The sequence below is a fragment of the Aptenodytes patagonicus genome, chromosome 1 (genome assembly GCF_965638725.1).
Source record: "Aptenodytes patagonicus chromosome 1, bAptPat1.pri.cur, whole genome shotgun sequence".
Taxonomy (NCBI): domain Eukaryota; kingdom Metazoa; phylum Chordata; class Aves; order Sphenisciformes; family Spheniscidae; genus Aptenodytes; species Aptenodytes patagonicus.
The window spans coordinates 132,749,476-132,776,029 of record NC_134949.1 but is presented as its reverse complement, the minus strand read 5'-3'; the positions used below and the strand labels follow the sequence as shown (position 1 = coordinate 132,776,029).

Sequence of the window (26,554 nt, the reverse complement as noted above, 5' to 3'; positions counted from 1 at the left end):
GGTGAGATTTGTGTATCATTCTTACGTGATCAGAATTATAACAGCGGCCGTGTTTGTTTCCATTTCTATGTTCCATTTAACAGTTTTTTAGTACTGTATCATTTCTACCATTTCTTTACAACAATGTACCCTACCCAGGGCTACCATACCTTCAGGTTTTTGCTAGATATTGCCAGGCTTTCCACTTTGGACCTTAATTTGGAGAGACTGCTTCATCAGGCACAGTCAACTCGAACTCTCCATCCCAGGTCCTAATGCCTGCAGAGCCCTTCTCAGTTTGGGCCTGAATCAAAACAGAGACTCGCATTATAGAATCTCTCCTTAAATTTATGCCGAAGGAGATGATGGGTTTCATATATGTTTGGTTTGGATAGCAAAGAGTAGGGAAACTGCAGAGCCAAAGAGGTGGTGTGCAAGCAGCTTTGGGGCTGGGCCAGTTAAAGGGGATAAATCACCACAGACCAGTTCCTGGGCCAGCTACTTTGTAGCTGGACATTATGCAGAGATAAAAGCATCTGTCCTTTGGGCTCTGCATTCATTCCTGCCTCCCAACACACTGAATTCCCTCACTTGTCCAAAAGTGAGTTGGGGTGCATTCATTACTCTGTCGCAGATGGAGTCTCAACCTAGCCTCCAGCTTTCGGATTACTATTTCTGTGCCTAAGAGGGCCATTTTTATGTTATGCTAAATATAGTGTCATTAATATCTCACTGTGGGAAGTGATTCTCATTTCCTGGAAAAAAAAAATCTTGAATATTCTAATGCATAATTAGCATGAAATTATTATAAGAGAGTAAAATAAGAATTGCTATTTTGGGCAAACCAAGGGCTCTTCTAAGTTTACCCAACTCTGATGGTGGCCTGCACAGAATCCTTAAGAACAGAGTATAAGGATAGGACAAGTGTAAAATCACATAGTGCTTCAGAATAATGCCCCAATTTATGTGAAATTATGGTTAGGAATCTCCCAAGACAAGGTTCTGTTCCGTAATGTTTAGAATATTCAAGATGGACTTACATTTCATGCTGACGTGGTTTGAACTTTTTCAACGAAGAAATCAAAAACTAAGTGAACATTTTTTTTTTAACTTCATAGAAAAAGATATGTGACTCACTGTAGACAGCTCTGAGTGGTAATATCTCATCTAGGACATATAGTATGCAAAAATGAAGGAGTAAGAAGCTTTATCTTTTACAGTGTTTTTTTCTTTTCGTAAACAAATACTGAATATCACCTCCCATTTAATCACCTAGCCATTCAGTATCATGTAATCCCTCTGCAAGCCTTTGGTTGTTTTTATCTGACCTGAATGATTCTAAACCATCAGTAGTTTTGCCACATCCCATTACCAGATAATCATCATCTCAAAGGAAATTTGCATGGAACTCCACTGCTAACCTCCCTGTGTTGTGTAAACTGACTTCATTTCTATCCTTTGTTGCCTGTCTTATAGCAGCTTTCTGAAACATGAGGTCTTTTTCATTTCATCTTTGCAAAAGAAAACAATGTCAAAATATTTACAGATACCCACTTTTTCTGTTTCAGTCATATGTATGTATTCGTACTGATTCCTTTGAAGAATTAATGCAATTGTGAGGTATGGCTTCTTTGCAAAACTATATTGACTCTTCTCTGTTATATCAGATTTATCCAAGTCTACTAATTTGCACCATTTCTGCCAGATAGAGAAACAGACAAAGTAGTTTAAAAATATTAGCATCATTAGCACTCTCCTTTGGATACAAGGTTGAAATAAATCACAGATTACAAACCAATTAATGGCTTACAGTTTTATATTTAAGTTTCTTTAGATCCATTGCTTGTTGCAATTTTATATTTTTATTTCTTTTAGAAAGGGTGACTTCTAATGCCACTGAAATTAAGACAGATCCTCAGAATCATGCTGTGTAAAGAAAGGTATTAATGCAGGAGGCTTCCTAGGCTCCCTCACAGTAAGCAAAAGTAGAAACCACTTCTTCAGCTACTAAGCTGTTACCTAAATTTCCACGAGCGCTCCTGTGGAGAGCATGCACAGCCTTCCCTTGCCAGCTCAACTTTGCCCCAGACAATCATGCAAACCAGAGCTTGATGGTGAGTGGTACACAACCACCAACAAAAAGCAGCTGTTGGCCTTTAAGGTGATTTGTGTAACTCAAAAACACACTGCCTGGTGGAAACCAATAACAACTTGATAAAATCATGGCAAGATGAATGAGGAAATATTTGACTGAGACATCCATGGGATTCCTAGACCAGAGATCACCAAAATAAGGACTAGCTGTGGCAGATCATATTTGGAGAGCCCAGAGGTGACCACAGGTGGAGCTAGCTACCAAGGCGAGAAGTTGCATGTCCAGCTGGTAAGAGTATACTTTGGGATCATCAACACTCATCCAGCACCACCACCACCAGCCGCGTGGGCACCCTCACCTCATCACCTGTCGGGCCGCATGGGAGACCATGACCGCCTGCTGTCACCGACAGCTGAAAAGGTGGTGGGTCCTGTGGTAATGCATCCATACACAAATGAGCTGGTGTAATTGGTGTTTCCATGACTATGAAGGCTGTCATCGTATGAGGTAAGATGGCGATTTTGTATGATTGAGACATTAGTAATAAGATATATAACAATAACTGGAATATTGCTTTATGTGATAAAGGATAGCGTTTACTCCATATGGCTTGTGTTAGTTGTCATTCAATTCAACCGTCAGTCTCTCTGCAAATCAGTTTAAAGTGCAGTGTTTTAGTTGCCCTGCAACACATACTGTTTACAACGTGATCATCTAGCAGCTTGCTATGTGTTCCTTGGCATGTTTCCTACTTGTGAGCCACTGGAAAATGCTTGCTTTATTAATTTTTATTCTCTTAGCATAAAAACTTTCACCCCCACCACCCCCCAAAAAACCCACCAAAACCAAACCTCAGTGTTTTGGACTCTCTGATTTTTAATTGCAACTTTCCAGAGACAGTTTTTTCTGTTTTCCTTATTTTTATATAATTCCCACTTTGTGAAGATCTTATTTTTAGTTCTAACTGCCTCCAGGAGATGCATCACTTAATCCTAACTTTTAATAGACATAACTATTGCTTTTAATATAGTATATAAAAATAATATATAACATTTCTTAAAGACAGAGTCAGGTAAGATTACGAACACTAGTTTAGCCTGTGTGAATAATTAGTACAGACAGCACAGGTCAACTCAGTTCTACACTATCTAAACGGAAGTTAAAAGATCACAAAATGTCAAAAGAAAGGCGTACTGGTTCTTTCCCATAGGCAAAAATATTAGAAGCAACTGCTTGAATGCTGCCTCAGTATTCAAAAGCATTTGAGATGAGACAGTAAAACATCATATCTGATAACCCCATATAAAGAGATTTTATATTGTTAAGATTATTTAAAAAAAAGCGGTTTCTAGCACTGACTGTATACCACTGTACTTCAGTAAGTCCTGTTCAGAAACCTCTTCCTTGAAACTTGACTGATGAACTTAGGTAAGTTTTTGCCTTCATAGTTCATTTCTCTGCTAATGTTTCTTTGAGATAGTCTTTATTCTTGAATTTCTGTTTGTATCTTTCTATCTCTCTTTTCATTTTGTAATTCTATAATCAGCATTTCCATATATTTCATATATGCACAAAAATTTGCCACATATCTTCATTGTTTTCTTCTGAACTTACATTGCATAACCGAGTTAAGGAAATTTGTTTTAATCTGCTTTTTTTTCTTAAACAGAAGTAGGTTTCTGATTTTGATAGGTGATACACCTTGATAGGTGTATTTATTTCAGGACTCCAATACGTTGCTTCCAAGGTGCCTGTTGGTACAGAACACTTTGATTCTTCTTTTGAGTTCCTTTTTCATCTTCTTTTCAGCATAGCTCCTGTTTTGAAGTTAAATGTTACCATGTGGATTTAATTTGTCTTGCTTTCTTCTATGAAGACACCACTTTTGAATGTGTATTTGTCAGAGTTACAGAAAACCTTACTGACTGCAACAGTCTTGTGTATTGCTCAGGACTGAATCAAGACTTGCTTTTCCTCTCGCTGCGAGCTCTGACTAGTTGCTTTCAGAATGGCTCCTTTACAATGCTCGAAAAATTAGGGTTTATAACTTATGCATACATGGCATTTACAAAATCTGTGAGACAGTGATTGAGATTTTTCAGTGCAATCTGTCTGAGCTTTCATAGTATTTTAGAGTCATTGCTATCAAGGTGGCAAGATAATAATCCCTCTTTTTGAGCATGGACTTTTAATGTTTGATGCATTAGTTGAATATAACCCTATAATAGAACCCTGTTTCTACCAATGTGATATACTATGTTGCTTATACCTGATTGCAGTATGTCTCATGTCTGACTTCCTTGTACCAAATGCCAGACGTGCCTTTTATATGAATTTTTCATGAAGAAAACTAGCCCTCAACTTAAACCACAAATTTGTATACCATTGAGGACTTTAGAGAAAAGAAAAAAAAAAAAAAAGAAAAAAAAATCAACACCTTTGTAAATTACCATCATACTTTTTTTTCAATCCAGTACATAGTAACTCTGTTCTAAGATTATAGAATATATAGAACATACGTACTCTGTTTTGTGCACAGACAAAGTCTTACAGATTGATTTCTTCCGAGGCCTAAGACTAGGCAAAAAAATAGAAAAGATGAAGAACAGTCTCATTTAACATGTTTTTGGTAACTGTGCGTACCTGTGTCAGTTAAATTCTTATAACTTTCAACAGATTCAAGTTAACCAACTGGAATTACTATTTGCTATTATTATTCTCAAGGAGTAATGTCAGGGGGTTTTGTTTGGTTGTTTTTTTAATGGAAAGGATTTTATTGCTACCAATAGCTTAGGATTTTCAGTAACTGTATATATATATTTAAAACTGCACCAGACTGAACAGAAGAAATTACTTGTTTTATCTTTTTCCTGAAATCTTAATTTCAATAGAACCAATACTAAGCACCTGAGCACACTAAAAGCATCCTATTTTTAAGTCAGCAATATGTACGCTCACACTAATATTACCAGGAAGCAAATGTGATGGGTTTAAACTGGCACATCAATCAAACACACTATGAAAAGCAGATAGAAAAGAAAAATGGCTATTCGGTGTAATAACACCTGTCATGTAGATCTTTGAAGAAAGTGAAAGTATTAGCAAAGTTAGTGACATGCATATCAATATTTAATCGGACTGAAATACTAAAACAGAGGAAAAAAGATTTACAAGTCAGGTAGCCTTTCCAGAGCAGGAAAAAAGAGGATTTTTTTTTTTTTTTTAATAACTAAGCAAAACCTAATAGGGTGTCTGTGTCAATTTTGCACCTGCTGTGAGAAATAACTGCAGATATCATGTGCAAGGTGACAGTTTTTCCCTTCAAAACAGCTCAAACACGATCAGAGAAAGAACAGAGGTAAGCAGCTGTAAAAATCATACATATTCTTGAAGTGTTGGTCCAGAAATACCCCCAAGATCCGACTGAGCCCCTTCATGTGTAAAGATATGCAAGGTCTTGTGCAAATATGGTTATTTGCAACCTTGTACAAATAAGGTTATTATTTCTAATAATGCCCTTCTACCATAGGAACATCTTTCATAATGTTATTTTTTCTGTATTCATGGCAAGATAGGACCTAAAATACAGGCATAAGGTTAAAAGAAATTAACCTCAATAAAAGTTGTGTTTGATCCAGGTGTAAAATCATGTCCATCAGCACACCCTTTGAAGGAATAGAAAGTCTTTGTACACGATACAGATATCTCAAAGCATAATAAAGAAAGTGATATGCAAAAATGTAAGTGCTTACAGAACTGGGGTAGAGCTATCTCATCATCACCAACACTGAAACGTCAAAATCCAACAATGCAGTCTGTAACATGGATGCAGTCTGCCCAAAACTGAATACTTTGGGGTTTGGAGGGTTTTGTTTTGTTTTGTTTTGTTTTGCTTTCCTCTGAAACATGCTTTTTAAAAAATATCTTATGCATTTAAACACATAGGAGGAATGGCCGAACTTCATGATGTCAAAGGCAGCCTATAGAAAGAAGTATGTATGTCTGAGAGGCAGAAGATGTACCCACTACCTCAGGCCGAGAGAGGTTTAAGAATGGTACACAGCAGCAGGTGAGGGCAGTAGCTCACTGGAGGTCCCACCTGAAGGGTGCAGGCGTGCAGCTGGGCTGGTGGTAGACAAGTTACTCCCTGACTTTCAGCCTCACTGACTAACATGACGTGACACCAGCACAAGGAGATATGCTGGATCTGTTTAAGAGATGTAGAAAGCTCAAGAATGATAGGTGCACCGCTCCTAAGTGTACGTGCTTGCACCTTCTCTTCTCCTCCTCCATCGAACCTTAGACATGTGATACCTCTTTTGCAGATAGGGGGAACGGTCAGTATGATTTGCTTGAGCTTCAGTATGTCTACATAAGAGGGCATTTAGATAAGTGGGGACAGTAGCTCGAAAATTTTTTTTCTGTTTTTATTTTTGAACTTTCAGTCTAAGTATAACATAAATCCACTAAAGCCTTATTTGCTTGTATGAAGAGTTTTGCTTTGGAGATTCTGAAGGTGATTAGATATAACGCTAATGAATTCTGAGCACGGAAATGATGATGTCTACTGCCAGCAACAATCATGCAAATTTGTAAATGTTTACAAATTTGCAAGCTAGACATATGCACCACTGAGACCAATATTGTAGTGCTATATTTAGCTTGTTCCTATTCCCCCCTCAAGATACATACACAATAATAACTTCAAGAGAACAGCATGTATTCAATTTTCTTCAGATTAATCTTTTTTACTTAAATAAGTGCAACAATAAAGTATGATATTTTGAATAAAAGTCTAGGAGGTGCAAGTTCAAGTGTGAGAAGGAAAAGGTGAAAGAGCTCAATGGACATCACTTGACTATTTTTTTCCTCAGTAAAACATATTAGAAATGAAAGTCCAGTGCGCTCTGTTGCCAACAGTAATGATTACTTTGCTTGCTTGACATGTCTAATGCATCTGAGGGAAGCCCTCGTTATCCTGCAAGAAGAAGCTATAAAAACAAGAATGCAAAGACAAATGATTTTAACATAATAAAAATGCATTTATTTTAGTCTAGCTTCCTAATTTTACTAATCCACTCTGAAGTTTCAAATTAAAGGTTGGGGACACTACATTATCTTAGAAGTGTTTAAAACGTAGTCTGTATTCACTCAGACGTTTCTTATGGTGAAAGCGTTTTGTCATGCAGATGCTCATTGTTTAAGATAATATGCTTGTACGGTTTTTGGAAGGGAAGTCCCTTTTAATGGAAAACATTTTAAGCCTTAAAATTTGATTTGGAAAAGGAACATAACCCTTGCATGTGCAAACAACAGATACTGAGAATATGACATAATCTTCAGTAACTAGACTGCAGCAGCAACAGCTCTGATGCTTTCTGACCGGTGGGGATTTCCCCCCCCAAGGGCTGCTGTGCACATGGGCAGAGTGGCCGTGGCACCAGGCCTGGAGCTCCCACAGGCACCTCCGCCCGGGAAGGGAATCAGGCTCAGAGATGGGTATAAAGTTCTGATGGAGGCAGACCCCACTGTGTCCCCAAGGAAAATCTGCTCCTGAACCGTAGCCAGTTTTGAATTTATGCCCACTAAGGCGAAGCAGAGAAAACATGTTACTGCTTGTGCAGTCAAGGGAGCAGACAGAAGCGAATCTCATTTGCAAGCAAAAGGTCTTCAAAGAGACCCGGCCAGTAACTACAGCTCTACCAAAAGATGTGCAGATAATTAAGGGGAAGGAGAAGTTTCATTTTTCATCAAAGTGAAAATGAATCTGCTCTCCAAGAGCTGTCTCGTTTCATTGCAGTCATTTAGACATTTTTTGGGAAAAAAAAACCAAAAAACAACAGGCAAAGTTGTAAAGTCTCCTGGCAATGGGAGAATGTTATGGGGGAAAAACATCAGAGAATCCCGTCCCCTCACGCACACGTAATAAAACCTTCGCTATTTGAACATCAACTTTAAAAAAAAATAAATGCGACCAAGAACAATATATAGTCCCATTAGCTTTTTCTTAACCTCAAACGTCTATCTTTGTGTCTTTGAAGCATAACCAAATACATTTTTGTCCTTTCTAGGTTTTCAGTGAAAGGGTTCTTTTCTGTACTGACAGTTTTCAAGGCATCTCCAGCTGTGTGACTGTCACAGTGGGTCATGTGGCTTGTGCTTCTGATGTTAGCAAGAACAGAGAGAATAGAGAAGACTGCCCTCTTAAACAGTACTTTGTTTTTGTCATGCTGCATTGAGACACTACTCAGCTTCTTGTGTTCCTTGCTTTTACAGTAACTGCAAAGGGATTAATCCTCTATTTTAATCCCTGCCAGCATCCAGGCTTCTACATTGGGCAGAGTTAAATATTTATAAATATTAAATTGAATAGGGAGACACGCCCTAAGTATTCTGCCAACAGAAAGCTGAAAAATTGCTTTGGAAGCAAAATATAAAAAGTCATCAAGTTTATACGTTTGAAAGCTTGCACATAGAGTTGATGTTATGTGCAAAATTTAAAGCATGAGGATATTTGTGCCTTTAAGCTGTGCCTGTTTCTGCTCATAGTAACTTTCTGTTCATGGTAACTTTCTTGGTCATGCAAAAAAATCTGTAAAAATATATTAATAGATAGTAGAAGTTCTAGAATTAAATTCCGAGTAAAATAAATGGCAATATTGCCATTGGTATTACATTAAAAAGTGCAGTAAAAATGATTTTTAAGTTATTTTTCATTCCAAAGGAAATTTATTTGAAACACCATAAATATTCACACAGCGTGTATCCCATTTTACTGCATCATAAAAAAAGAGGTGCAGAATATGGAGACCTAATAGGTAATTTACTATATATCAATGCAAATAATTTTGAGCATGTGTTTTGCCTGACACTTGCTTATATATTCTGGAGGTATCCAAATAAAGGAAAACCACTTAACACTTAACAATGCAAATATGTTTTCTATACCAGGTTTAAACATCATTTGGCTGCAAAAAAAAAAGATGAAAAGCCTTTGCTTTAATAATACAGAATAGACATGATGGCCCTTTGGTGTGCTCTTGCAAGACGTATTATAAAAAGGTTATTGGCATAAGAAAGCCTGGTATTTTAAAACAGTATGTATCCCAAGGGTAGTGTTGATCACACAGAGCTGGAAAGCAAAGTTATGCACTATTAATCTTCAATGAGAGTTCTGGTTATTTGCCACAATGTAGCAGAGAAAAGTCATTTGGCTCCCACATTAGTAAACTGCTCTTTCTCATCACTTTCGCTATAGCACTTAAAAAGGCCGGCAACAGAGACACGGAACAGATTAATTAGGTATTTAGGATGGATGAATATCAATCGTGCTGTCTTACCAACATCAAATAATACCAACTATGTTTTTTTCAGATTTATCACAAATGATACAATTTTAAATGTGTGGCTTTCTGAAAGTTTTCTTTCAGAAAAAAAAAAAAAAAAAGAAATTCTGTGGCTGCTCCAAAGGTATTATCAATGTTTAGTTAATGGATTGAGCTGACATCTACCACATGCACTTTTAGTATGCAGCCATTAAAGATTTGACCAGGGTTTTATCACGGACACAATTTCCAAATTGTACTAATAATCCATCTTTTGCTTGTCCTGTAATCAATGTTCTTACACGTGATACCTGACCCTCCTTGACATTTATCTCCAAATTAGTGCTCCTTAGATGAACAGAGCACAACTTTGGTTTTGGTGAAATTCAGCATGACTCTACTGACCCAAATAAGGAAACGGATATGGGCACAAAACCAGAAGCTTTTGAAGCAAGCCGTAGAGTGAATATGCAGTGTCAGCAGTAAAATTACAATACATGCTACTTCATGACCTGTTAATGCAACACTGGCTATTAATGAGTGTTGGTCGTTCAGTTGTACTATTCCTCAAGGCTTGGAGCAGGGTCAGCATTCAACCCTCATTTACTTTGACCACAATTACTGTTTTTAGGAGAACTTCTCAGTAACTCTTTTTACCTCTTAATTTAAAAGAATAAGCATTTTTTTCCCGTAATTGAGAATGAGCGCACGTGAGTCTAGTTTGTATTTGGTTGTTTAAAAAAAAAAAAGTTCAAATACCTCCTGCCTCTTTTAATTCTACCTTAACACAAAATGGTTTGGGTATCAGATAATGTAGGAAGAGCTCAGTCTGATTTCTGTTTTTTAGCTGAAAACAGTGATAAAGAGCAGATGAATTACACAGCTTGAGAATACATCAGCACTGCAGTGTCAGGTACCGGTTCAACATACTGTAAAAATACAGGGCTAGATGCAAATGCTTTTGACTGGGAACTGCTGCAGGCTAATCCGTGGCAACATGGAGCTCAGCAAACTTTTATTTACTCTGTTCCTCCAACAGGCACTAAATTCGGTGTAAATGGCTAAAGCACCACAGCTATCTGAATGAACTTTTCTGAACTCATCTACAATGATATTAAAGTTTGTCCTGCAAAGCCAGTGTTGATGTACTCTCTAGAACTCAATTCTAAAACTGAAATCCTATGACATCAGCACACCCTACTGATTACTTTTATTATGTGAAACAGCTAGGGATCTTTTCTAGTCTTTTCGTAGACATGCATATGCAACTACTGTTCTGCTTTTAGAAAATACAACACACCAGCAGACATCAGTGAAGCTTGAGCACACCGAGCTGAATCTCAAAGTATAGGATTTAATTCTAATTTTCCTACTTGTCACTCACCCATCTAAGCAGCTGTCTTCATTTGACCTATAGGTTAGTTGTCAAGATAGCAGTTTGGACAGGGCTAACACTGAACATTTTAAGCTGTGTTTTTGTGATTTGTTGCCAACATCGCTCCCTCCAGCTCCTTTTCTTGATTATTAATTGTAGTCCAGAAATATGGCTAAAGAAATGGTACTTCTGATGGAGTTTGACATAGATTAGTCACAGGGGTTAACACATAGAAGCTAAATCTTAAAGAAATTTGACAAATGAAACTATTATTGTCTTCTCCACAAATCTGCACCAGACTACTCCCCTCCCAGAGTCTGCAACACTTAGAAATTAATCTGTCATGAGCAGCATTTTAAATTTGTTTTAATTTGAAGTCATTGTGAATCATAGGACAGAAAACTGAGCAAGTGTGTGAGCAAAAGCAGCACTGCAAATTTCTCTATCAGATGCCAGACTTACGGCAGTACAGTCTCTCTGTACCTCAAATATTTGACATACTTCCTCAAATGGTCAGTAAGCATTTCATTTGTATCAGTAGTTTTTGTTATCTGAGATGCAGAAGGCATTTAATCTACAATTGCAAGAGACGACTAAAGTGAATGGGAGTCCTGAAGAACTTCAGGCTGTCCATGAACTCAAGAAGAGGGAAAGAACTGAGGCCGTCACCACACCTCCTATCATATAAGCCACATACGAACACTGGGTAATTAGGAAATTATTTTGACTGCTACATACTTCGACTAAAGTTGTAAGCAATGCCCCCTTCCGTGTTCCTTTTATCCCTGCATATATCAGTTGCCTGAACAATCTAGCTGCTATTCAAAGCAACTTCATTAGTAACAAGTGTATTTAATTTTGCTGACTGTTATTCTACTAGCCACCTGTATCTTAAATTAGGCTGTCAACCTTACCTTCTTTGGCACAGGCTGCATCTTTACTATGTTTCTTCACACGGTCACTACAAGAATGGGAATCTAATTCCACAGTCACCACACAAACAACTACCTCCTAATATTTCCATCTGCCTATAAAAAGCTGCCATTTTTCATAACTTAAATTTTCCATTGAAAGGATTACTTACTGAATGATCTTGGTTTTCCATAAAACTAAGTAATGAAATATTGGGTATCCTTAAATTTATTTTCATATTCTGCCTTCTTCAGTGACAACAGGAGGAAAACCAAAGCATGAGGTAGAGAAACCATAAAAAACTACCGACTTTTTTCCCCAAAAAATCTACCATTCTCTATTTTCTGACTCTTGCTCCTACCTGGTTGAAGATTAATAATTTTGGTGTTTACATGAAAAAGTGTACTGTCATATAATGTCTTCTTTGACTATGTAGTGGAATTTCCTACCCTATTGTAACAGAAGCGTAGACAACCAATTTAAACCTCTAAATTTACAAGCAATTTTATGAACATCTGTTTTTTGATACTGCAGATCAAAATGTTGAAAACTCATTCACAAGTTACCATTCTTTTATGAAAACCACTTACAGGTTAAGCTCTTGACCTCAAGTTAGCCATAAAGGTATAACCTAAAATTCAAGTTGCCAAAACTTACAATGATTAGTTGTTTGACTTCTTTGTACTCACAACAGGTACTTTTATTGCTGATTAAAATTGTCACTACTTTGAGACACTCTCTCCATAACGAGGGAACAAAATTAATTGCCAATATTTCTTTAGTCATAGGAGTACGATCTTTCTTTTTTAGGGTGGGGTGGGTTTTTTTCGTGCTGGAATTTTCAGGTTTTCATTTCAAAATTAATTGCCTTTTACAAGCTCTTTCCTACATGCAAGTAAAGAACACTTCCATCTTCAGTAATGCTTTCTATTTTGAAGCCTATTATGCAGTGAACAACTAAAAATGTTTAACCAGTGAGGCAACATAAGCTCATTTAAAATGGGGTATAGGCATTGTTAATGTCATTGTTCTGGCTGTTTCAAAGTTCCAGTCAAGAGCTGCTACACTTGAGAGCTCGTGATATATTTGCATTGTCCCAAAACACATAGTTAAGATTCTGTGCTTCATTTATAAACAAAGGTTTCAGGTATTTCAAATTTAAAAAGTTGAGATCTGAGCAAAAGCTATCATACCCAGGACTAGATATATCTCTTGTGAGAGCTCTAATTATAGTTCTATTATTAAAAACTAGGTTACAATACGTTCCTTCGCTATCATTACATACACCCTGCAGAACTTCATTATTTTATAAATAAACTTCTTCTGAGGCCAAAGAAAAGCTGTTTCTGAATAAAATGATATTAAAGTAATATGCTCCACATTTTTAAAGTTGTTTTGAGTTTCAACTTACTGCATGCCATTTAGGTGGTAAACCAAGAAGGTATCACTAAAGAAAGTCATGCACAATGTCTGTGATTAGAAGGGGGAAAACACAAAGGTCTCTTGGACTACATTTTCCCATTTCTCCTATACTTCTAATTTACTAAGTGTTTTATCTCACAAACATTAAAAGCCAACTTTTGGCCTATCTTACTGAAACAATGATGAATTGTTTATAGATGAGTCACATACTGTAATCTTTAAAGCACAGATTTTCTGCATAATCCACTTTCTGGCTAGTAAAAGGAGTAAGAATTACAGAGAAACCTGCTCTTCTGAGAAGCTGTAAGAGACACCTGCAAATGCATTTTCCCCAGTTTTTCCATTTAGAGCACCCCAGACAACCTGCCAAAAAAAGTTTGGAGAGAGACATGGCCTCACCCATAGCAATTGTAATCTTGCTGGCAGTTCTGCTAGCTTTCCCTAGATACCCTTTCACTGACTTCTTGGTAGTACTCCAGAGACTTCCAGGGTCTGCACATCACAGAAAACTGCCAAGATGGTGTAGGTGAGAGTTTGTTAGGGATTTCATGTTAGGGACTTGACTCCTTAGCTAAGAGGTAGCAGAGTTCATTGCTGAACTCATGGCATCCGAGTCCGAAGTATCTACGCGTCATCCAACCAAAATGCCACTGCATGCATGGCCAGAAGAAGGACTACTACTTCCTTCCAGGCCTGCGATTCAAACAATAGATTTTTTTTCCCCCACAAATAAAAATTATACGTGGGTTCTTAAGTTATGCTGATGACACATAAATTAGAAAATTATTTTTCAATAACTTACAACTTCTGACATTAAAAGCATTATTTGTATTTACATCACTAGTCAGGTGAAAGCAGCTTGCAAATGTGAGTGTTTTGAAAGCTTAGTCTGAGAGTAAGTGTACTGAGACACAGGTACTCTACACACTGAATTTTCAGGAAGGGAATACAGCTCTTTGGGGGGCAATGCACTATAGACCCAACACAAATGAAGACTTAGAACATTTAGAACTAAGCTTTTACTTTGACTCTGTAAGTAGGGGTTTTTTTAGTTATGGAGGGTGGTGGATGCGTGGGAATTGCATAAAACAGTTTCATTCAACCCTGAATATTTTACAGTTAATTAATGACCTGGATTCCACTATACACAAATAAGAGAAATGAGTAACGTAATATATTCCTCTATCTTAATTCTGACCTTGTAGGCTAATCTGCTCAAGACAGCACCTCTAGAGCCACACAGGAGTGAATACAAACCAGTTCTACAATAAAAGGCATTTATTTAACAGTTTTACAAAGCTAACAATGATAAGAAATCGCTAACCAGGTGTAGCCCGTTAACTGAAATCAGTTCCACAGCTAGAAACAGAGATGGATTTGAACCACTGAAAACAAGTCAGGACAAGAAGGGGGATAAGCTGTAGATTTCACATGGAGATCCACTTTCATGTTTTGAAGACCACCTCTCCCAAAACGTCTTGGTGTTTAGAAGAGGGAGGAACACAGTCCCAGGGCAGCACACAGCTATTAACTATGACCGTTCATGTTACAGCGGAATACAAGCAGGGCTTCCTGTATTTCTGTCCTGAAAACCCTAGACAGAAATAAAGCTTGCATGGTACATGACTGCACTGAAGAGCAAACCATGCTTTCTGCACGTGTACCACACAGGCAGCCAGCAGGTATTACTAAGCTTACCAGACGTATGTGATTTCCAGTTTCAGACCAACTATTCTGGTGTTCTGCATAACAATTTTGTAAGGCAAGAGTAATTTGTCCAAGATTTAAAGATCAAGGGGTTTTTGGTAGATTGATTGTTGAAATAAAAAGACCCTGTCCAAAACACAGGTGACGCATGAAGCAAAGAAAAACTTGAACCATAGCGTTTAGGAGGTTTTCCTCAAAGTCCAAGTGAAGTACAAGGAGTTTAGTACTTCTCCAGTATGTTTATGAATGCATGTTCACATACAACTAAAAATACTATTTATAGAACTGAAGTAAAAGGTAGCTAAAATACCATTAAAGTACATTCCACAACTAGAATTGGAGGAAAGTCATCTAGATCATTCAGATGACTGAGTCAAACCTACGATTAAACGCATCTGCTGGTAGGTCATATTTTCTAAACATTTCATAATTCTTGTTGTGCTTCTGCAGACTTGCTCCAAATTTCTATAAAACAACGATTTCTGAGAAAGCAACACTCTAGGAACATGACATTTGCTTTAGATATAGAAGCAACAGTTACTCTTAAGTTTTCCATAACTATTTCTGTGACCGTAACAAGGCCTAACTGGCAATACATTTCAAATTAGCTTGTGTTAGATGACTGCTGCTGGGACTACTTCTTCATAACATGGAACACCAAGATAGTAAATTACTCAAGCTAGAATCTCACTATTGCCAAGTAAAATAAAATAATTACATCTTTCACCTTCTGTCAAGCACTTCCATTATCACAGCCATAATAAATTTGCCTTTTTTTTTTTTTACCATAGTACCATGTTGGTGACTCATTTTGTTTGTGATTCACTGCACTTCCCAGAGCTTTTCTTTGCTTTATTATTGCCAGCCCAGTTATCCTCCCTTCTGTACGCGTACATTTTACTTCTGTCCTAAATGTAGTACTTCACACTTGTCTTGTAATTCATCGATCAATTTGACACCATTTGTTCAAGATTGTATTTCATCCTGATCCAGTCCTCCAAACTGTTGGACAACTCTGCTGTAAAGATGCTGAGCACAAACGTGTGCTGTCTAAAGCACTTGAATCACTATTAGAAAATGCTCCAGACCATGGAAAAGTCCTGTGGGACTCCCTGTTTGACTGAACCACTGCTGAGCATGTTTTTCAACATTATGGTGGTCATACACAGATTATCTTACTCCTCTTTTTTAATGAGGAGAATCAGATGGGACACAATCAAAAACCAAACTAAACAGAGCATATATCACAGCTACTATTTCATTATTGTCTATTGACAATTATTCCCTAGCAAATACAATGACAGATTATGGGATTGATTTAGTTTATTACTGGCAAATACAGTTCAGTAATTATCCTCCAGGAATTTCAGAAATGTTTAATCAAATTAATAGCTTGAGCTCCATTTTTCCTGCGTATTAAAGACAAAATTAGTATATACTGCCAGGGGGGCTCTTTTAAATAAGTTAGTTATTTGCTCTTCTTTCCAGTACATTTGAGATCTTACCATTCTACAAGAGTTCACAAAGATAACTATTTCAAAGCTTATATAATTGACTTTCATAATTTGCTGACTGGATCACACCTCTTATCTTTGACTTTGCTCCTCTCCAATTCATTTGGTTTTGTTAAATTTGTGATTGCAGTTAGAAACAAGAAAAGACAAGCCCAACAGAAGAAATTCCTCTGTATATTAGAAACATAACAAAGGAATCCAACAAACAGTAATACATCTGCATCACTAGTTTGAGAAAAGGAAAAAGTAAATCGAGGCAGACGAGAGATGGCAGAGAAGAGGATGGCTTCTTACATTTCAATCCCTACTGAAATCAAGGGAATAAAACTTGGACATTTTTTCTAATAAATCAGGCAACTGCATTCAGCAATACCTGAAACTTGTAACTGTTATATTGAAAAATAAGCCTCAGCAGAAGAATATAAGTTTTTTTGAAAAAATATACAAAACATATTTTGGTTTATAAATAAATAAAATATGTAATTACCTTAGCAAACTGTGCATTTATCCATTTTGTGAATGTTTTCTTTTGAACATCTTCCCGTTCATCTGCAAGAGAAGAGTAAAGCAGTTCATTAGAATTATTCAACAAAATAGTACAGTATTATTGATTAAAGCTTCAGTCCTGGTTGGTAGTATAGCTACTACTAATAATTCAAACACATTCAGGGCACAATATTTGGATGTATTCCTTGACAATTACATCAATACATTTTTGAAAGCCTACAGGTTCCCTCATAGTCATGGTCTATCTCCCTAGCTCATCTCACCCATTCTGTGGTATCTTTTCTTCTGGAAGGGAACATGTTGCAGTAGGATCTGAAATATCCCATTAAAATTTTTAATTTCATATAAGTATAAAAAAACAATGTTACCCAATGGTTTTGGCAGCAGGAAAGTCTTCTACAGTGCTTTTAGAAAAGTACTTGAAATAACAAGTTTATACGCACGTCCTCAAGTTCCTTGAGGAAATGAAGCCTTCTGGACCACAATGATAGTTCTTCATTGGAAGCCCCTGCCATACCTTATGCCTTTTCTGCCTTGCAGCTATTTACCTGTCACAATTGCTTATATATTTTTTCTCCAGTGGGAAAAGAAAAAAACCCCACACATTTGTTCAGCCATACATGAAATTCCTTCTCAATTCTTTAATGTGAAAAAAATTGTAGTGAGAGGTGATTATCTTAGGCCTTGATTTCTGTATCTAAGTTATAAGTACAGTCTTGATGCAGAATGGAACTGGACACACAAAGGTACAATTCTGATGTATTTTATGTAGGTGGGAAGAGAGAGATGCCTTCGAATTAGAACCTAATAAGCATTTGCTCAAAAAGATCTATTAGGCATCATCCCTGAAATAATACAGAAGGGCAGACCTCTCTATGACAAAGTCAAACCAAACTAGAATTAAAGGGCATACGTGGAAAAGGCTGCAGAATGCTTATACTAAAATAAAGCTCACTCAATGCTGTCTTTTGGTTTGCAGTAAAATTCTCTACACTTCTTAAATAAAAAGGGATATTAAATTCCCATCTGAAATGTTCAGCAATTAATAATGTTAATGGAGTCAGTGGAATTTGAAAGGCAGGTGTGGATAAGCTACATGAGAAATGCACAGCATTAATAATGTACTTTGCTTTCTCTCCCTCCATCCCTCCAAGGAGACAAGACAAGGCAAATCTTTTTGATACAAATATATATTTTGTTCTTAAAACCTCATCTCAATAGCACTTTAAAAGTGCCTTTCACAAGAATGTTTTCCATTCTCAACAATACAATATACTCATGAAAAAATAATAGTTTGTAAAGCTACTACTTCATTATAAAATCCTTCTGCATACAGGAAGGAGCATATTCTAATTGCTTTCAGATGATGATGAGTGAAAAGATTTACAACGCAATAATACTACTGGAAACACACCACAGAAGTCAGGCATTATATACATTCTGCCACTAATATATGAGTATTTGCTACAATAAACTTTCTAGATTTCTACTGCCATCTATCCCAAATAACACTGCTTGCTTCATCACTTGGCTGAAAGTGATATTTGAATAGTTAGAGATTCGTCAAAAAGCAACAGCATGTGGAAGAGACGCATGCTTTTGGTAATAAATTATACTAACACTGTTAAAAAATTTATTTTTCCCCACAAACATCCCTCTTTGTTGGCTGTTAGTAACCTGTTTATTATATAGTTTTGACTTATTCCAGTCATGTGCAATACACAGAAGATGGGAGAAGGAAGATGCATTTTGTTGGTGGAAGATACATATTCAATCTGATGTTGTATTACAAACTTCTTCAGAAACTTCATATAAAATATTACATATAGATAGCTATTTCTGTTTAATCATCTCTGATAAAAACACCACATGCAACCTTAAAATGGGGTAGAAGAAGAGTACGTGGGATTTAGCAGGGAAAAGGAAAGAGGCAAAAATGCCTCTTTCAAACTGTTCAAACTTTCTCTTTTCCACCGCAGGCTACTTTAATAGAACATTCAGTAGCAGTGTATGGTTTGATTTTTTTTCCCCCCCCACAAAGATATATGCCAGAGATTTAGCTGCTAGTCATTAATTAACTCATGTCTGTCGAGCTAATAAAAACCTGGGTCTTCTGAGGAAAATAAGAGTTAAATCCACAATTTGAACATTTGAAACTTATTCGAAGTTCAGGCAATGCTCTGCAACCTTTGCAAACACAAATCTATTCCGCTGCTGTTATCTTCACACAGAGATCATTTCAAGCACTTTTATCTCTAGATGTTTGCTCTGCCAAGTTTATACCACAGCAATTTGTTAGTGGCAGCCTCCTAACCTAAAAAAGAACCAATCTTTTGGCAATTCACGGCATGATTTCCCCACACTAAGCATGATTTTTTCAAAGAAGATGTTCTCCTAACCCAGATTTACGACTGAATGCTAGAAGCTGAATGACATTTGTCTGGGTGCTGTAGAACGTGCCAAGAACACTCAGCTGCCACTTTCATAACACTGTGTTTATAATAGACCCTTCAGCAGCGAGCCAATGAATGCCCTTGCAGGTGTTTTGACTGTGAGTCAATAAGAACAATCAAATGGCCAGGCAGGTAATTCCTTCGGCTGCTCAAGAGTAATATAGTATGTTTACTTCTTTTCTTTCAAGCTGGAAGAATTGCCGGATAGCATACTGTCTCTCTTCAGGTTAAATCTAAACATGAAACACTGCATGCATCCTGAATTCTTTTATCACAATAATAATGTGATCATTTCCCACAGCAAAAATATGCTTTTCTCAAAATGCCAGACATTGAGTGGAACAGGCTTAACCTCCTTTCTGTAGGTTATCGACTCAGAAAATGAACACACGGAGGTCTATAGAAAGCCTTCCAGAAAAAAAAGATACTGACCTGTGAGATTTATCTGATTTTCATGCACTAGAGCCTCTAGTACCACTGAACAGACCTTGTTTTAACTAGAACGCATTCACAAATGGATCTTAGAGTTCTGATCTATTTCTGGTAGGATGAGCATCCAGCTTTGCAACTGTGAAGGCAAACCTCTTGAATCAGCTAACTGCACATTTGACTTTAAAAGTATTATTCCTGGCTAGAGCTCATAGGAAATTATGACCAGGAAAGAAAGTGCAGTATTAATGGAGCTAATCATCTGACAAAGGACAGTTCTAAGATTTAATCAGGTGGCAAGGCTAATAGAGACAAGTGGTACCCTGAAGAATGCTTAGGAACATGCAATCAGGATTCAACAGAACAAAAATGCTATTATTAATGGCAAGTGGTTACCAGAAAACTTTCCTAAATACTTAATGGAGTATTTCATGTTTGCAACCTACTAATCAAATTAAATTCCCTTCTATTTTCCACAAAAGAGGCAGCATTATGTTGTCATCCCTTAGTAAACTACACTTATTTTCCTACCCACCTCCCCAAATACCACCAAACATTTTAAATAAAAAATGGCAACAGGAAAAAAAAATCCTTTAAAATATCTAGTATAATCCAGATACTATTCTGAAAGCATACAGCAGTGTTAACAAGTCATAAAAAGTCCAATACTTTTAAACAATGTGAGCTGATGAATACCAAGCAGATTTCAAATGAACCAAGGTTCAGAAACATACAGTATAGATGTCACTACATTATTCCATTTGTGTGATATAAGCCACTCTCCCTTGGGAAACATGGAGTGGGGGGAAGGAAGCTTCCAATCTTTGGTGCATCCTTCCCTGTTCTTCTAGAGGATCTTCAACCTCGCTTACTCAACACACCTGAATAAATAATGCTTTCATAGCCTCACAGAATGGTTGACATTGGAAGGGACCTCTGGAGGTCATCTGGTCCAGCCCCTCTGCTCAAGCAGGGTCACCTAGAGCTGGTTGCCCAGGACCACATCGAGTCTGTTTCTGAGTATCTCCAAGGATGGAGACTCCACAGCCTCTCCTGCTATAGACTGCAACATCAAGACCGCATCTTTCCTACCATCTGCATTCTTCCTTCCACAAATGTGGGTGGTGGTTTCCAATGCAAGTGGCTTAGGAAACTCTCCTCAAGAGTAAGTAAAGCCCATTTCTGAAAATTAGAAGACATTCAACAAAAGTGCACTGGCAGTTCAGGGATATGGGAAATGAGCCATATCCTCAGATTATAAGCTTTAATTTGAAACAAACAAACAAACAAACCATTGTCTTTAAGACGTCAATAAAGACAATACGTAACGTGTAGAACGTTACGTATTTGAATCACTGCAGAAACGGGCAGTGATAGGAGGCTTGGTTGTGTGGTAGAAGATTTTATGCAGTATTCAGCAAGCAGTTCCATCACAAGTTGGAACACAAACAGGAAAGAAGGAGACTTGTCTTATTCTGTTACCTAGTGTTGCCTTGAGCTGGGTTAAACAATAATTGAATAGCTATGTTTTGTCTACCGGGAACTATCAGAAAGAAAGAAGAAAAAAGAAAAAAAAAAAACAAAAGAAAAAAGAATTCCCATATACTAGCTGGAAACTTTGAAACAATGGAGTTAAGGCAGGTGTCAATTCCTTCATTCATGGCAACTGCAGGTTCATTGGAACACTGCACTTTAGAGAATAAAACCATCAGAATTGCCATTTGATTTTCTTGCAGCCAAACAATGCAGATTTAGAAAAGGCCAGGATTTGCTTCAGTGAGTGGGAGTGAGTACCAGCAATGGTGGGAGCACTAGGAACAAAAGAGGCCACAGATAGTCACATTATTGATACTCTGGCTCCATGGACTCACTATTAGAGATTTTTAGCACATTGTTACACTACTCTGCCAGTAACTACAACTGCTGAGAAATGTTCCCTTCCTATTCTTGCTTATCTGAGGGGGAAAGAAGAAATCAATGCAATACAATGACTGAATGATATGTGAGTGGACTACCTTTGATTTTTAGTCATTGAGGTCATCCAAGACATTCACAAGCTGACAGGAAATACAATAGACTGCTCTGACAGACAGCCAATGATTTTAGGTCTATTGCTCAGGTAAGGCAATATGTTACATACAGTTCTTTGTCCATCTTCTATAAATATACTGATGAGCGGTGTGTTGACTTTATCTGAATACTGTTAAAAGTCCCTGTTCCCTGTGCTACCCCTGGAGATTTTACTGTGGAACCTGAGTCAAATCACCATAATCAGACCATCTCAGACTTCTCAAAACACTGATGAACCTATTCAAAAGCTCAGCAGAAATAGGAGACTTCAGCATCCAGAAAACCCTCATTAATGTTAAAAAAAAAAAAAAAAGGACAACTCAATCCTCTGCGAAATAGTATAACAACATTTTCTGAGGACATTTGGTAAGATTCAAGGCAAATATAGGAAAGGAGCAGGGTTATTACTATACCAAAAAGACTTAATCTCAACTCTGCTCCCCCCCATCCCCTCCTTCAAATACAGGAACTTAGAGAGAGGGATTGCATTTGCTGCTCAGGGGACAGAAGAAAGAAGGGCTGTAAGACCCAACCTACAGGATTTCTACTGACACCATAGGCCTAGATTGAACCCCAGGCTGAGAAAGCCTTCTGTTTTTCTTATTTCATTATGTTAGCCGGAATTGTTCTCTCATTATGAATGTTTAAGGGAAACTGCTCCTGACTTTTGTCCTTTTTTTAATTCTTTAAGGCATTACAAGTGTTTATATAAGGTCTTGTGTTTCTGACATAACTGCTTAATTAGCTATTTAGGGAAAAACTACAGAGTGCTTTTGAGGACAAGCTATATACGATCCCTAAAACAATAATGGGCAGCTATGAAATGTATACATAGATCGAGGTTTCAACAAATTCATGTAATTTGCTGGATGTTTGTTAAAAACAAACACACACACACACACACATTTCTCAGCCCTTTACCCTAAATAAATTGTAGCAGGTACAACTCCCAAGACAAAAGCAGGAGCACAATTCCAATAGAATTTAAAAAAAAAAAAGAAAGAAAGAAAAGAAACAGAATTTCAGTTCACATTTCCAGAACATTTTAAGCATACACAACATGGGGTATTCAGCTCCAATTCATACATTGGTAATGGTACTCCCAGCCGTTGGCCTAGTCCTCCTCTGGTCTACTACACACAAACACACTTTGCAAATGGATCATACTTCTCCGTGCCTATGGATTTGACCCAGGAGGAAGGAGCAGAACTGCTAATAAGCAATAACCTTCCTGAAGGACCCCATAGGCTGGTTGTTGTCTTCTTGCTGGTTGACTGTTGAGTAGTTAATGACTTAGCTGCACAGGTTGCAAAAAATGTAGAGAAAGCATCAATGGACAGAAAAAAACCACAACCCCACACTTTTTTTCCCTGCCCTGAAAAGCTTCCTAAGACTTCCTTCTGAAGGGGGAAGGGACCTTCTGGAGCCGGTCTTATTCAATATCTTTATCAAGGATCTGGATGAGGGGATCGAGTGCACCCTCAGTAAGTTTGCAGGCGACACCAAGTTGGGCGGGAGTGTTGATCTGCTCGAGGGTAGGAAGGCTCTGCAGAGGGACCTGGACAGGCTGGATCAATGGGCTGAGGCCAACTGTATGAGATTCAACAAGGCCAAGTGCCGGGTCCTGCCCTTCGGCCACAACAACCCCATGCAGCGCTACAGGCTTGGGGAAGAGTGGCTGGAAAGCTGCCTGGCGGAAAAGGACCTGGGGGTGCTGGTTGACAGCCGGCTGAACATGAGCCGGCAGTGTGCCCAGGCGGCCAAGAAGGCCAATGGCATCCTGGCTTGTATCAGAAATCGTGTGGCCAGCAGGAGGAGGGAAGTGATCGTGCCCCTGTACTCGGCACTGGTGAGGCCGCACCTCGAATACTGTGTTCAGTTTTGGGCCCCTCACTACAAGAAGGACGTTGAGGTGCTGGAGCGTGTCCAGAGAAGGGCAACGAGGCTGGTGAGGGGTCTGGAGAACAAGTCTTATGAGGAGCGGCTGAGGGAACTGGGGTTGTTTAGCCTGGAGAAAAGGAGGCTGAGGGGAGACCTCATCGCTCTCTACAACTCCCTGAAAGGAGGTTGTAGCGAGGTGGGTGTCGGTCTCTTCTCCCAAGTAACAAGCGATAGGACGAGAGGAAATGGCCTCAGGTTGCACCAGGGGAGGTTTACATTGGACATGAGGAAAAATTTCTTTCCTGAAAGAGTGGTGAAACATTGGAAGAGGCTGCCCAGGGAAGTGGTTGAGTCCCCATCCCTGGAGGTATTTAAAAGACGAGTAGATGCGGCACTTAGGGACATGGTTTAGTGGGCATGGTGGTGTTGCGTTGACAGTTGGACTCGATGATCTTAGAGGTCTTTTCCAACCTTAATGATTCTATGATTCTATGATTTTGTGTAGGAGGTAAGTACTCTTTGGACGAGGGCCCTGATTTTGTGTCTCTTGTCATCAGCAGGGTGAGGGCATGGGAACGGAGTGGCAGCTGCCACTCCCATATCATGTAACACCACAAGGACTGTCAGGACACTGGCCTCAAATGTTAGTGACCCATACTTGCCTTAGGCTTTCACGAATTAGGACTTGAACCAATTCTGAACCACACTCCACCAAAAATACCCTGGTCTTCTAGTTATTGACAGCTTTGCAAACACAAGCTTTACTGGCTTTGGTTGTTGGCTTTCTTTTATTCTTTTCTAACCAGCAAATACATTGGATCCAGGAAGTTTTTTCTAAAGGGAAATCACTCCTAAAAAGGGCAACCTAAAAAGCCCCAGTGTTTCAATACATCAGATTTCTCTGCAAAAAATAAATAATTTCCCAAAATTAAAGAACAAACCTATCTCTGCCTGAGAAGCTGGTGCTCAAAAGGGAAGGAGTTCAGCTTATGACTTAATTTATCTTTACATGGAAATATAAAATTATTCATTTGGACAGTCAGCTGTGTATGAGCAGTGTCCCCTTTATTATCTATTTTTCAATGTCATATACATATATTGACAAATGAAAAGTAGGCTTAATAACATATTAATAGAAGCACATGCTACTTTAGCATCACACCATCATTATAATAGTATTTTCTGAACACTGTAGTTGATATATTACACCTTAAAATGAGGTAACGTGTTTGCCTTCGCTTAAACCCCCATGATGGTTAGAAGTGCGATACTAGCTGAAACCACTGCAGTTTGCTGGAACTTGCAGAATATTGTATGATTTAACTATATTATCAACTTTTTGGCAGTCAGACACCAATTAAATCACGTTGCCAGTACATTCAGTACCTTGAAAAAATACTAATAAAGATGATTTAAGAGCATTTTTTGTTAAAAGCAACAAAATGCATTTGCAGTATAAGTCTGCTTAATGCTATAAACTATACTAAATTCCTTATAAATTCACAGAAAATTTGGGGAAGGTTACCAATGTTACCAAAATGTGACAGAAAAGTAGTAGGAGGAGTTGATAGACACTAACTTCATTTTGTCAAATGAGTGTATTTGGGGAAAATACCTTACTATTTCTACTTTGATGGATTATTTTGAATAGTATTTTTTATTTCTGTTCCTATTTACAGATTAGGGAAGCACAAGTTAAATGCTGCTGGCACATCATGCGATGTTACGTAGCATAAAATCAACAGGTATGTCTTTTGCCATATAGATTTACTACTGCTACTACTATTATTATTATGATGATTATGCATAAAACCTATTGTAACTCCACAACCCAAATCTGCAGTTTTCACCACAGCTGATGAAAGATACTTTGACTCTTTCACTTCCCAAAGACAACTAAGGACTTGTAAGGTCCTTAGCAGAAATCACACTCCACTCGGAGTAAGGAAGCAACAATTGCTGCTCAGCCCAGTTCTGGTTGTTGGTCTGACGTGGACAAAAGGGTAGAACCTAACTGACATTTGAAAAAAATAGGTTTAGCTTGTTTGAAGGAGTGACTAGATGTGATAAACAGATTAAACATGTCTTGACTGTATTAACTCTGGTTTCAGATGGTCTTACTTTTAACCCATTTTTGTCCCTTCCCAGAGAAAACAGGAAATTGTTAGCAGAAGAAAGAGGGAATCGGTATCAGCTTTGTTTTTTCCTCCTCAGAGCACATACGTATTTTCATACGCTGCTGCTTGCAGAGGAAGGACTGCAGCGTCAGGACAGACTGATAGGCCCAGGCAGGTAGCGTGGCAGCAGCAGTCCCTCTGCGAGCCCTAACATACAGCCAGCACCGGGAAAATCCTCATTAGTGAAAGACTAATAAAATTGGTTTGTGTGCAGAGCGCGTTTAGTGACAACCCGTAATAAGCGTTGTTACTCCTCCGTACCAATGATCTGGGAATTGCTGAAACTAATTTAAAGTGAAAGCAACTGTTCTCACCTCAGCTGCTGTTACCAAGCTGGCTCGAAGCGAACCCCAGCGTTATAAATTTTCCTGTCACTGCTGTAGGAGAAGTTACATACCAGAAAACAGCAGCACTGGCAGATCCTGTATTTCAGCAATGTCACAAAAAAAAAAATCCCCACAAAATAAGAAACATGTTTTTGAAAAACTTTAAATGGCCCTAGCCTTTATGGTTTTCACCAGGAAAGTTGTTATATGCACTGTGAGGAGGAAAACTGTGATAAAGGAGCTGTGGCCAACAGCAAACTTTGCTTGCCAGGACATGGAGGCTGTAGATTTCTTGGGGTTTGTTTGTTTGTTTGTGTTTTTTAAACTTTGGAGGGCAGACCAGCATTTAGTTTATCAGCAGGCCACCTCAGAGCAAGCTATG

General features: G+C 38.0%; 1 protein-coding gene across 11 annotated transcripts in view; it reads right to left on the bottom strand.

Moving 5' to 3' along the window:
* The window catches only part of DMD (dystrophin), a 1,394,632-nt gene that overhangs the window by 1,066,081 nt on the left and 301,997 nt on the right, over nucleotides 1–26,554 (bottom strand). For all 11 annotated transcript variants that reach the window (XM_076355694.1, XM_076355734.1, XM_076355779.1 and 8 more), the window contains exon 2: nucleotides 16,817–16,878. Coding sequence is in view for 10 of the 11 variants with exons in the window: in XM_076355734.1 (XP_076211849.1) it covers nucleotides 16,817–16,878 (62 nt within the window). In the remaining variant the exon portion in view is untranslated. The remainder of the gene's footprint in view (nucleotides 1–16,816; nucleotides 16,879–26,554) is intronic.